The sequence below is a fragment of the Eschrichtius robustus genome, chromosome 3 (genome assembly GCF_028021215.1).
Source record: "Eschrichtius robustus isolate mEscRob2 chromosome 3, mEscRob2.pri, whole genome shotgun sequence".
Taxonomy (NCBI): domain Eukaryota; kingdom Metazoa; phylum Chordata; class Mammalia; order Artiodactyla; family Eschrichtiidae; genus Eschrichtius; species Eschrichtius robustus.
This window is the reverse complement of record NC_090826.1, coordinates 68,220,080-68,233,262: the sequence shown is the minus strand read 5'-3', so window position 1 is coordinate 68,233,262 and position 13,183 is coordinate 68,220,080. Positions and strand designations below refer to the sequence as shown.

At 36.1% G+C, this 13,183-nt stretch overlaps 1 protein-coding gene across 3 annotated transcripts in view; it reads right to left on the bottom strand.

The window, feature by feature from the left end:
• NEXN (nexilin F-actin binding protein) overlaps window positions 1-13,183 on the bottom strand; it is a 73,501-nt gene that overhangs the window by 27,057 nt on the left and 33,261 nt on the right. For all 3 annotated transcript variants that reach the window (XM_068540154.1, XM_068540155.1, XM_068540156.1), the window contains exons 8-9: window positions 9,485-9,673; window positions 5,218-5,415 (exon numbers count right to left, since the gene is read on the bottom strand). In XM_068540154.1, the coding sequence (XP_068396255.1) occupies window positions 5,218-5,415; window positions 9,485-9,673 (387 nt within the window). The remainder of the gene's footprint in view (window positions 1-5,217; window positions 5,416-9,484; window positions 9,674-13,183) is intronic.

Genomic DNA, 13,183 nt, shown 5'->3' with positions numbered 1-13,183 from the left:
TCTAATGATTAGTGATATTGAGCATTCTTTCATGTATTTGTTGGCTATTTGTATATCTTCTTTGGAGAAATGTCAATTTAGGTCTTCTGCCCATTTTTGGACTGGGTTGATTGTTTTTATGATATTGAGCTGGATGAGCTGCTTGTAAATTTTGGAGATTAATCCTTTGTTAGTTGCTTCATTTGCAAATATTTTCTCCCATTTTGAAGGTTGTCTTTTCATCTTGTTTATGTTTTCCTTTGCTGTGCAAAACCTTTTACGTTTCATTAGGTCCCATTTGTTTATTTTTGTTTTTATTTCCATTTCTCTAGGAGGTGGGTCAAAAAGGATCTTGCTGTGATTTATGTCATAGAGTGTTCTGCCTATGTTCTCCTCTAAGAGTTTGATAGTGTCTGGTCTTCCATTTAGGTCTTTAATCCATTTTGAGTTTATTTTTGTGTCTGGTGTTAGGGAGTGTTCTAATTTCATTCTTTTACATGTAGCTGTCCAGTTTTCCCAGCACCACTTATTGAAGAGGCTCTCTTTTCTCCATTGTATATTCTTGACTCCTTTATCAAAAATAAGGTTACCATATGTGCGTGGGTTTATCTCTGGGCTTTCTATCCTGTTCCATTGATCTATATTTCTGTTTCTCTGCAAGTACCATACTGTCTTGATTACTGAAGCTTTGTAATATAGTCTGAAGTCAGGGAGCCTGATTCCTCCAGCTCCGTTTTTCTTTCTGAAGATTGCTTTGGCTATTCGGGGTCTTTTGTGTTTCCATACAAATTGTGAAATTTTTTGTTCTAGTTCTGTGAAAAATGCCATTGGTAGTTTGATAGGGACTGCACTGAATCTGTAGATTGCTTTGGGTAGTAGAGTCATTTTCACAATGTTGATTCTTCCAATCCAAAAACATGGTATATCTCTCCATCTGTTGGTATCATCTTTAATTTCTTTCATCAGTGTCTTATAGTTTTCTGCATACAGGTCTTTTGTCTCCTTGGGTGGGTTTATTCCTAGGTATTTTATTCTTTTTGCTGCAGTGGTAAATGGGAGTGTTTCCTTAATTTCTCTTTCAGATTTTTCATCATTAGTGTATAGGAATGCAAGAGATTTCTGTGCATTAATTTTGTATCCTGCTAATTTACCAAATTCATCGATTAGCTCTAGTAGTTTTCTGGTAGCATCTTTAGGATTCTCTATGTTTAGCATCATGTCATCTGCAAACAGTGACAGGTTTACTTCTTCTTTTCTGATTTGGATTCCTTTTATTTCTTTTTCTTCTCTGATTGCTGTGGGTAAAACTTCCAAAACTATGCTGAATAACAGTGGTGAGAGTGGGCAACCTTGTCTTGTTCCTGATCTTAGTGGAAATGATTTCAGTTTTTCACCATTGAGAACGATGTTGGCTGTGGGTTTGTCATATGTGGCCTTTATTATGTTGAGATAAGTTTCCTCTATGCCTACTTTCTGGAGGGTTTTTATCATAAATGGGCATTGAATTTTGTCGAAAGCTTTTTCTGCATCTATTGAGATGATCATATGGGTTTTATTCTTCAGTTTGTTAGTATGGTGTATCACATTGATTGATTTGCGTATATTGAAGAATTCTTGCGTTCCTGGGATAAACCCCACTTGGTCATGGTGTATGATCCTTTTAATGTGTTGTTGGATTCTGTTTGCCAGTATTTTGTTGAGGAGTTTTGCATCTATGTTCACCAGTGATATTGGCTTGTAGTTTTCTTTCTTTGTGACATCTTTGTCTGGTTTTGGTATCAGGGTGATAGTGGCCTCGTAGAATGAGTTTGGGAGTGTTCCTCCCTCTGCTATATTTTGGAAGAGTTTGAGAAGGATAGGTGTTAGCTCTTCTCTAACTGTTTGATAGAATTCACCTGTGAAGCCATCTGGTCCTGGGCTTTTGTTTGAAGAGTTTTAATCACAGTCTCAATTTCAGTGCTTGTGATTGGTCTGTTTATATTTTCTATTTCTTCCTGGTTCAGTCTCGGAAGGTTGTGCTTTTCTAAGAATTTGTCCATTTCTTCCATGTTGTCCATTTTATTGGCATATAGTTGCTTGTAGTAATCTCTCATGATCCTTTGTATTTCTGCAGTGTCAGTTGTTACTTCTCATTTTTCATTTCTAATTCTATTGATTTGAGTCTTCTCCCTATTTTTCTTGATGAGTCTGGCTAATGGTTTATTAATTTTGTTTATCTTCTCAAAGAACCAGCTTTAAGTTTTATTGATCTTTGCTATTGTTTCCTTCATTTCTTTTTTACTTATTTCTGATCTGATCTTTATGATTTCTTTCCTTCTGGTAACTTTGTGGGTTTTTTCTTCTTTCTCTAATTGCATTAGGTGTAAGGTTAGGTTGTTTATTTGAGATGTTTCTTGTTTCTTAAGGTAGGATTGTATTGCTATAAACTTCCCTCTTAGAACTGCTTTTGCTGCCTCCCATAGGTTTTGGGCCGTCGTACTTTCATTGTCATTTGTTTCTAGGTATTCTTTGATTTCCTCTTTGATTTCTTCAGTGATCTCTTGGTTATTAAGTAGTGTATTGTTTAGCCTCCATGTTTTTGTATTTCTTTTTTTTTTGTTTTTTTGTTTTTTTTGTTTTGTTTTTTTTGTTTGTATTTATTACAGATTTTTTCCTCTAATTGATATCTAGTCTCATAGCATTGTGGTCGGAAAAGATACTTGATACGATTTCAATTTTCTTAAATTTACCAAGGCTTGATTTGTGACCCAAGATACGATCTATCCTGGATAATGTTCCATGAGCACTTGAGAAGAAAGTTTATTCTGTTGTTTTTTGGATGGAATGTCTTATAAATATCAATTAAGTCCATCTTGTTTAATGTATCATTTAAAGCTTGTGTTTCCTTATTTATTTTCATTTTGGATGATCTGTCCATTGGTGAAAGTGGGGTGTTAAAGTCCCCTACTATGATTGTGTTACTGTCGATTTCCCCTTTTATGGCTGTTAGCCTTTGCCTTATGTATTGAGGTGCTCCTATGTTGGATGCATAAATATTTTCACTTGTTATACCTTCTTCTTGGATTGACCCTTTGATCATTATGTAGTGTCCTTCGTCGTCTCTTGTAATAGTCTTTATTTTAAAGTTTATTTTGTCTGATATGAGAATTGCTACTCCAGCTTTCTTTTGATTTCCATTTGCATGGAATATCTTTTTCCATCCCCTCACTTTCAGTCTGTATGTGTCCTTAGGTCTGAAGTGGGTCTCTTGTAGACAGCATATATAAGGGTCTTGTTTTTGTATCCATTCAGCCAGTCTGTGTCTTTTGGTTGGAGCAGTTAATCCATTTACATTTAAGGTAATTATCGATATGTATGTTCCTATTACCATTTTCTTAATTGTTTTGGGTTTGTTACTGTAGGTCTGTTCCTTCTCTTGTGTTTCCTGCCTGGAGAAGTTTCTTTCAGGTGCACTATTAATGAGCAGTAATATTTTAAAGGAATCTTTTTTTCTGAGCAGTAGGTCTTAACAGTGGGCTTTAAATATTTAGTAAACCAGGTTGTCAATAGATTGCTATATCTAGGTTCTCTGTTCCATTTATAGAGCACTGGCAAAGTAGATTTAGCATAATTCTTAAGGACCCTAGGATTTTCAGAATGGTAAATAAGCACTGGCTTCAATTTAAAGTCACCAGCTGTGTTAGCCCATAACAAGAGAGTCAGCCTGTCTTTTGAAGCTTTGAAGCCAGGCATTGACTTCTCCTCTCTAGATAAAAAAGTCCTAGATGGCATCTTCTTCCAATACAAGCCTGTTTGTCTACATTGAAAATCTATTGTTTAGTGTAGTCACCTTCATTTTGATTATCTTAGATCTTCTGCATAACTTGCTGCAGCCTCTACAACAGCACTTGCTCTTTCACCTTGCACTTTTATGTTACAGAGACGGCTTCTTTCCTTAAACTTCAAGAAGCAACCTCTGCTAGCTTCAGACTTTCCTTCTGCAGCTTCCTCATCTCTCAGTCTTCATAGAATTGAAGAGAGTTAGGGCCTTGCTCTGGAGTAGGCTTTGGCTTAAGGGAATGTTGTGGCTTATGTGACCTTCTATCCAGACCACTAAAACTTTTTCCACATCGACAGTAAGGCTGTTCCACTTTCTTATCATTCGTGTGTTCACTGGAGGAGCACTTATAATTTCCTTCAAGAACTTTTCCTTTGCATTCACATCTTGGCTAATGGTTTGGCACAAGAGGCCTAGATTTTGGCCTATCTATCTCAGCTTTTGACGTTCCTTCCTCACTAAGCTTAATCTTGCTAGCTTAATTTAAAGTGAGACAAATCGCTTCTTGGCCAAGTGTAAAGTGAGAGATGTGCGACTGTTACTTTCACTTAAACACTCAGAGACCATTAATTGGCCTAATTTCAATACTGTTGTGTAAGGGAACAGGTAGGCCCGAAGAGAGGGAAAGAGATGGGCAAACAGCCGGTCAGTGAAGCAGTCAGAACATAAACACTTATCGATTAGGTTTACCATCTTATATGGGAGCAGTTTGTGGTGCCCCCAAACAACTACAATAGTAACAATGAAGATCACTGATCACAGATCACCATAACAAATATAATAATAATGAAAAAGTTTGAAATATTGAGAGAATTACCAAAATGTGACACAGAGACACAAAGTGAGCAAATGCTGTTGGAAAAATGGTGGCAACAGACTTGCTCCATGCAGGGTTGCCACAGACCTTCAATTTGTAAAAAGTGCAGTACCTGCAAAGTGCAATAAAGTGAAGCACAATGAAATGCAGTATGCCTGTAAAATTAGTCAAAGACTTGCCAAACTGATGTTCCTATTAGCATCCATGGTACTCTTATAGTTTTTTCTTATTTTGATTATCAGTTTAATTGTTTCAAGGAAAATAAGTATAAATGGGTATATTAAGTACTCTAGAATGACAGTTCTCAATCATGGTGTAATCTCACACAATTGTGAGGTATATAGGAAGGAATATTTACTTACGTACTACAGTAATATCTCAGTCACTTGGAATCTTATATATTTTTCAAACTAGCAAGAAGGAGTAGAGTTATAGCAGGCTGGAAAGGTACACTCAACTATGCTGAAACTTGTACCAAGTGCCTCATAGGAGTGTCCTTTATGTGAATAATAATACTTAGAAAGTTATTGTAAGGTAATGCATGTGAAATGCTGAGATTAATAAATATTTGCAGAATAAAAATGGACATTTCTTAAAGTCTTACCTCTCCCATTTCTTGTCTCAGTTGTTCAAATTCCTGTTTTTCCATCTCTAGCTTATGCTTCCGTTCCTCCTCTGTTCGTCGTCTTTCTTCTTCCATTTTTTGTTTTAATAATTCTTCAAAATTAATTTCTAGTTTTCCCGGTGTAAGAGATTCTTGAGAGATTGTTTTATACATCTCTGGGGAGTCATCATCTACTACCTATTTAAAATAATTCTTTTATCACTCTTGCCAGAATTATACATACTACAAAGGGAATATTTCTTGAATAGAAAGGTTTCACATTGAACTAAAAACCAAAAATTCTCTTTAAAAGTATAAAACAATAAACCAAGAAGGAATTATTAGAAATTGTAAGACTAAAGTATTTTGTAGTAACAGAGAAAATGGTGACCATAAAGTCTCCATTCCAGTGAACACAAATAAATACTTCGACTTTATGAGTAATTTGAATTAGACATTAAGATGTTCTAAGAACAAAAAATTTTTTTAATTAAAAAACTTAAAAAGATGTTCTAATATTGGGAAAATGTTTTAATTGGATTAAAATGAACCTCCGTTCTGGTAATTAAAATAGAGCATTTCAGTTAAATCATGGTTTTTACCTGAATGAATTAGATATCATGACCCCTTCATAATCAGGCAAAAATCAGTTAATGCTGTGATTTTATTGTGCTGATTTATTTACTGTCAGGCTAATTAAAAATAAATAATAATAGTTAATACTTATAGCTGCCAGGTACAATTGTAAGCACTTTATTACGTGTATTGACTTATTTTTCTGTAACCCTGTGAAGTAGGTGTTATTAATATCCCCATTTTATAGGTGAGGAAACTGAGGCACTAAAAAGTAACTTGTCCAAAGTCAACACAAATACTATGTGGAAAAGGTGAAATTCCAAACTTTAAAAGTCTTTCTAATAAAATTATAAATAACTATTTAGACTACCTTTTTGTAATTTCATGAATTACATGTCTAACTGCCATTTAGTTATGACCTTGGGCAAGTTACATAGCCTCTCTAAATCTGAGTTTCCTTATCTGTGACAACTTTTATAGAGTTGTCATGAGAATTACATAAAGTTTGGAAACACTTTGCAGTGTGTCTGACACTATGGTAAGCTCCCAAATAGCAGTTTTATTATTACAATATCATTCCCTGTATATAGGCAATCTCTAACTTGCAAATAGAAACTCTGCTTTTAAATCATTGACTTGGAATACATTTTGCCATGAAAAGCAATGACCTAATTCTATCCCCTGAAAGTATATACATAAACCTCTCACTTGAATTGTGTCCCTGTGGCTGAACTAGACACAGGAATAAGAGAGGTAAAGGGTAATTATTATTTGTTCCAAGTTTTATATATGACAGGCTTTACCACAGAACCAGTTCAACTCAGAAATAATGTTTATATGGTCTTAAAATCCACAGATTGCCAAAAAAATTTTTATTAATATATGAGTTAACTGAGCAATAATATGAAGTGACAATACTTGGCCCTAGATAAGAAAACAACATAAATGAAGGAAAAAGTTTCTCTTTCCTTTCCTGATATAGAAATGTCTTTAGGAAACCAGAGTTTTGGTTTAATGCCATTTTCCTTCCCTGCACTTTTTCCACTAGTGAGTCATGATAAAATGGCAGATTTGGCCTAAAAATCTGCTCCCAGGACGAGATTTCCTGATCTTCACAGCTACTTCTTATCTACCACTTCTGAACCAGCTGATTCTCCAGAAATTAAGTGCTTTCAGAATGTTGGTAGGGTTTCTGTGTAGAAACCATTTGTGAATCAAGGATTACCTAATAAGATAGTATTAATATCACTTATTCCAACTTAGCCATAAAAAAGAACAAAATAGTGCCATTTGCAGCAACATGGATGCAACTACAGATTTTCATACTAAGTGAAGTCAGAAAGAGAAAGACAAATACCATATGATATCTCTTATATGTGGAATCTAAAATATGACACAAATGAACCTATCATCTACAAAACAGAAACAGACTCACAGATATAGAGAACAGACGTGTGGTTGCCAAGGGGGAGGGGGTGGAGGGAGGGAAGGACTGGGAGTGTGGGATTAGCAGATGTGAACTATTATATATAGGATGGATAAACAACAAGGTCCTACTGTATAGCACAGGGAACTATATTCAATATCCTGTGATAAGCCATAATGGAAAGGAATATTAAAAAGAAGAATGTATAAATGTGTATAACTGTCACTATGCTGTACAGCAGAGATTGGCACAGCATTGTAAATCAACTCTACTTCAATAAAAAATAATAATAAAGTAAAATAAAACACTTATTCCACAAGCATTTACAGGAAGTTTGTTACACTAGAATGCATTGTGCCATGTGCTTTGTTTTTCCTAAGTCCAAGGACCATCTTTTTCTTTTTTTTTGGCTGCATTGGGTCTTCATTGCTGTGCGCGGGCTTTCTCTAGTTGTGGTGAGCAGGGGCTACTCTTTGTTGCAGTGAGCAGGCTTCTCATTGCAGTGGCTCCTCTTGTTGCGGAGCATGGGCTCTAGGCACGTGGGCTTCCTTAGTTGCAGCACGTGGGCTCAGTAGTTGCCGCACGTGGGCCCTAGAGTGCGAGGGCTTCAGTGAAGTCCCGTGCCATGTGCTTGATGTGGTCTCAGCCTCACTGAGTGAGGAAGATGGCCATAAGCCACAACAATACAGCACTAGTGCTATGCTAGGGGAGCACTAAATGCTCTAAGAATACATGAAAGGAACACCTTTCTGGAACTTGTATTATCAGGAAAGGCTTCCAGAGGAAGTGGAATATATGAATAGGAGATAGCTCAGCACAGGGAAAAGAGAGAGAGACATGTTTCATATAGCATTTATGAAGTTCCAGAGATGAGAGCATAGCGTTTTGAAGAAATGGAAAGAAATTTAGTATGTCTGGAACAGACACGGCAGATTAAGGAAGAATCAAGAGGGACTTCCCTGGTGGCGCAGTGGTTGAGAGTCTGCCTGCCAATGCAGGGGACACGGGTTCGAGCCCTGGTCTGGGAAGATCCCACATGCCGCGGAGCAACTAGGCCCGTGAGCCACAACTACTGAGCCTGCGCGTCTGGAGCCTGTGCTCCGCAACAAGAGAGGCCGCGATAGAGGCCCGCGCACCGCGATGAAGAGTGGCCCCCGCTTGCCGCAACTAGAGAAAGCCCTCGCACAGAAACGAAGACCCAACACAGCCAAAAATAAATAATAAATAAATAATAATAAATAAATAATTAAAAAAAAAACTTCCGCCATTTAAAAAAAAAAAAAAAAAAGAGACATGTTTCATATAGCATTTATGAAGTTCCAGAGATGAGAGCATAGCGTTTTGAAGAAATGGAAAGAAATTTAGTATGTCTGGAACAGACACGGCAGATTAAGGAAGAATCAAGAGGGACTTCCCTGGTGGCGCAGTGGTTAAGAATCTGCCTGCCAATGCAGGGGACACGAGTTTGATCCCTGGTCCGGGAAGATCCCACATGCCGCGGAGCAACTAAGCCCATGCGCCACAACTACTGAGCCTGCGCTCTAGAGCCTGCGAGCGACAACTACTGAAGCCCACGCGCCTAGAGCCCGTGCTCCGCAACAAGAGAAGCCACCGCAATGAGAAGACCGCACACCGCAACAAAGAGTAGCCCCTGATCTCCACAACTAGAGAAAGCTCGTGCACAGCAACGAAGACCCAACGCAGCCAAAATAAATAAATAAATTTTTAAAAAATGGTATAAGAAGTATAACTTTGTAACAGAGTTAAGTTTAGTAGCAATATCCAGAGTGATGGTAAGCATTTTGGAGAGTTAACTAATTGTGATTAAGTGGCTTTGATCATTTAATATATCCCGGATGGGATGGATACTGGACAGAAAAGAGGAAAGGAAGGAAGGAGTGAGGGAGGGAAGGAGGAAATGTGGAAAGGGAGAAGAGAATGGAGAGGAGGGAAGGAAAGGTGGGGGTAGGAACCCCCCTCCCTCCTCGCTTAGATACTTAGTTCTGGAAAACATGCCTTCCCAGAGATGGAAGATAACATATACTCTATGCTAGGCATAGCAATTTAATCAGAACCTTCTCAACACTATAATGAAGCAAAACACCTTTAACTGACAGTGTTATGCCATAGGAGACTTTAAAAACTTATATGCCATTCCTACTTTTGGCATATAAGTTCAGAAATAATAGGGTATTCCCCAAAGTTGAATGATTTCTCATAACATACTGAATCCCAATGGCCTTCTCCAGTCACATTCTATCTTACCATGCTTCTCCTTGCTTCAGCAAATGCCTTCTTTTCTTCCTCTATTCTTCTTCTGGCTTCTTCTTCTGCTTTCCTTTTTTCATCTTCTCTCCTTTGTCTTTCTATTTCTTCAAAACTGAGTTTGAGTTTACCAGGGCGGTACCCTTTAAAAATGTTTTCTGTGTCTTGGTTTTCCTCCTCTTCATTTACCTAACCAAGAAACAACTCACTACTAAGAACTGAGATTCATCAAAGACAGGAATGAATTATCAATCAAAAGGCACAGACTCAGCCACCTCACACAGAAATGTTTCTTTGTTCTAGTATTCTTGACCAAAATCCTCTTCCTTTATAATGTCTAATATGATTTAAAAAATCAAATTTGGAAAAATTCCAAATAAAGATGTACTCAAGTTAAATAAAACTTCTCAAGCAAGTCAGATTTTTAAATGGATAAGATTAATTGTTTAAAATTCTTAAGGAATCATTTAAAAGTTTTATTAAACATTAACTCTCCCAGAACAAACATAAAACATGTGTGTGGACCTACTAGAGAAAGACCTGAGGACACAGGGAGGGGGAAGGGTAAGCTGGGATGAAGTCAGAGAGTGGCATGGACATATATATACTACCAAACGTAAAATAGATAGCTAGTGGGAAGCAGCCGCATAGCACAGGGAGATCAGCTTGGTGCTTTGTGACCACCTAGAGGGGTGGAATAGGGAGGGTGGGAGGGAGGGAGATGCAAGAGGGAAGAGATATGGGAACATATGTATATGTATAACTGATTCACTTTGTAAGCAGAAACTAACACACAATTGTAAAGCAATTATACTCCAATAAAGATGTTAAAATAAATAAATAAATAAATAAATAAATAAATAAATAAATAAATAAATAAATAAATAAATAAAAGTAACACCAACCCACAGATGTGGGTCCTACTCAGTTTAAGATATGGAATGTTTCCAGTACTCTTGAAGGTCCTTGTGTATCCATCAAGAGCCCATCCACCTTTTGCTGGCTTTTCAGAGGAAACTAATATGCTTAATTTTGTGTTTGTTATTCTTTTGCTTTGTTTGAATATGTAAAAATTTGTTCAGTGTTGCAGCTTTTGAATTTTACATATAAGAAATTATACTGTATGTGGCCAACAGACACATGAAAGAATGCTCAACATCATTAACCATTAGAGAAATGCAAACCAAAACTACAATGAGATATCATCTCACACCGGTCAGAATGGCCATCATCAAAAACTCTAGAAACAGTAAATGCTGGAGAGGGTGTGGAGGAAAGGGAACACTCTTGCACTGTTGGTGGGAATGTAAATTGATACAGCCACTATGGAGAACAGTATGGAGGTTCCTTAAAAATCTACAAATAGAACTACCATACGACCCAGCAATCCCACTACTGGGCATATACCCTGAGAAAACCATAGTCCAAAAAGAGTCATGTACCAAAATGTTCATTGCAGCTCTATTTACAATAGCTAGGACATGGAAGCAACCTAAGTGTCCATCATCGGATGAATGGATAAAGAAAATGTGGCACATATATACAATGGAATATTACTCAGCCACAAAAAGAAATGAAATGGAGGTATTTGTAATGAGGTGGATGGAGTTAGAGTCTGTCATACAGAGTGAAGTAAGTCAGAAAGAGAAAAACAAATACAGTATGCTAACACATATATATGGAATCTAAGGGAAAAAAAAAAAAAAGAGGCCATGAAGAACCTAATGGCAAGACGGGAATACAGACACAGACCTACTAGAGAATGGACTTGAGGATATGGGGAGGGGGAGGGGTGAGATGTGACAGGGTGAGAGAGTGCCATGGACATATATACACTACCAAACGTAAAATAGATAGCTAGTGGGAAGCAGCCGCATAGCACAGGGAGATCAGCTTGGTGCTTTGTGACCACCTCGAGTGGTGGGATGGGGAGGGTGGGAGGGAGGGAGATGCAAGAGGGAAGAGATATGGGAACATATGTATATGTATAACTGATTCACTTTGTTATAAAGCAGAAACTAACACACCATTGTAAAGCAATTATACTTCAATAAAGATGTTTAAAAAAAAAAAGTAAAAAAAAAAAAAAAAAGAAATTATACTGTATGTGGTCCTATTGACTTACAGTTTTGCTGAGTCTTGTAGTTTTTTTGAGATTTATCTGTGTTGATGGGGCTACCTGTAGTTAATTATTTTCTATTGCTGTATAGTATTTCATTGATAAAAAATTCTACAATTTATCTTCCAAAAAAAAAAAAGGTGTGTGTGTTTGTGTGAGTGTACTTAAATTGAGGTTCAAGTATACATACACTGAGTCTCTTACATAATAAAATGAAGTTCTCATTCTGTAATTTTCATGGATTTTTTTTTACTATGAACTACGGTTATTAAATGGATAAAACATTATCTGGAACTATTTTATATATAATTCAAATTTTATGATTTTATAATTAAAATTCTAATGTAATGCTAATTAAATTAATTAAATACTCATTGAAATTTATGATTTGATTAATTAATGATATTTCTATGTCTTTTCACTAAATTGACCACCAGTGATATCTAAAAGGTGTAGGTATTATCCAACTGTAACTACCCAAAATATTAGGTTGGACAAAAAGTTTGTTTGGGTTTTTCCATAACATTTTACAGAAAAACCCGAACGAAATTTGGCCAACCCAACAACAACATTTTCAAACAAACATCTAGAAAATTAAAATTTTGGAGATATAGACCTCAGAACATCATTAATGAAAGCTGATCAAGAAAGTCTGGAAGTTTAAAAAATTACATATGTTCCATTCTTAAATTCTTGCAATGAGATTTGGAATCAGTGTTTTCTTATTTCAATTTTATTTTTTGTTGTTAAATCTATTACTATAATAATAGCAGTTAACATTTTTAAAGCACTTATTGGGAATTCCCTGGCGGTTTAGTGGTTGGGACTCCCCACTTCCATTGCAGGGGGCATGGGTTCAATCCCTGGTCAGGGAACTAAGATCCCGAAAGCTGTGCTGCGAGGTCAAAAAAAATAATAATAAAAAGATAAAAAGAAATAATAAATAAATAAATAAAGCACTTATTATATGCCAAACACTACTCTAACTGCTTTCTATATTAACTCATTTAATGATTTAAGAAGTAGGCACAATTATTTTCACCATTTTACAAATGAGGAAACTAAGATGTAGAGAGGTTCAATAACTTGTCCATGGATACACAATAAAGGTTAGATATCTGAATCCAGGCAGTCTGGCTCCAAAATCCATGCTCTTAAGCACTTAGATTATATACATTACACATATATATCTCTCTCTATATATTCAGTAAATATATATACTGACACTAAGTGTACACTTATGATTAGACTTGAAAGTGCGCTGCACCATGCTATTAAACACATTGCAGGCTGAGCTAACAGACGAAGAGAAATCAGATTTGTTGAATAATTATTTTGTATGTTTACAACAATTTATAAAAATAAAAATTTAAGGCATATTAGGTAAAATATCCCAAAATGAAAACTAGAAAATAATATAAATGCATGTTATATATGGAATATGTATACAGTTTCAAAATCAGACCCTTGTATATAGAAAACCTCCTTAAATTTATAGCAATGAACCTTATCTAAAGCCAGCTACCTCCCTTAATATTAAATGTTTTATATATAACATTTATATAACATATTATACATAT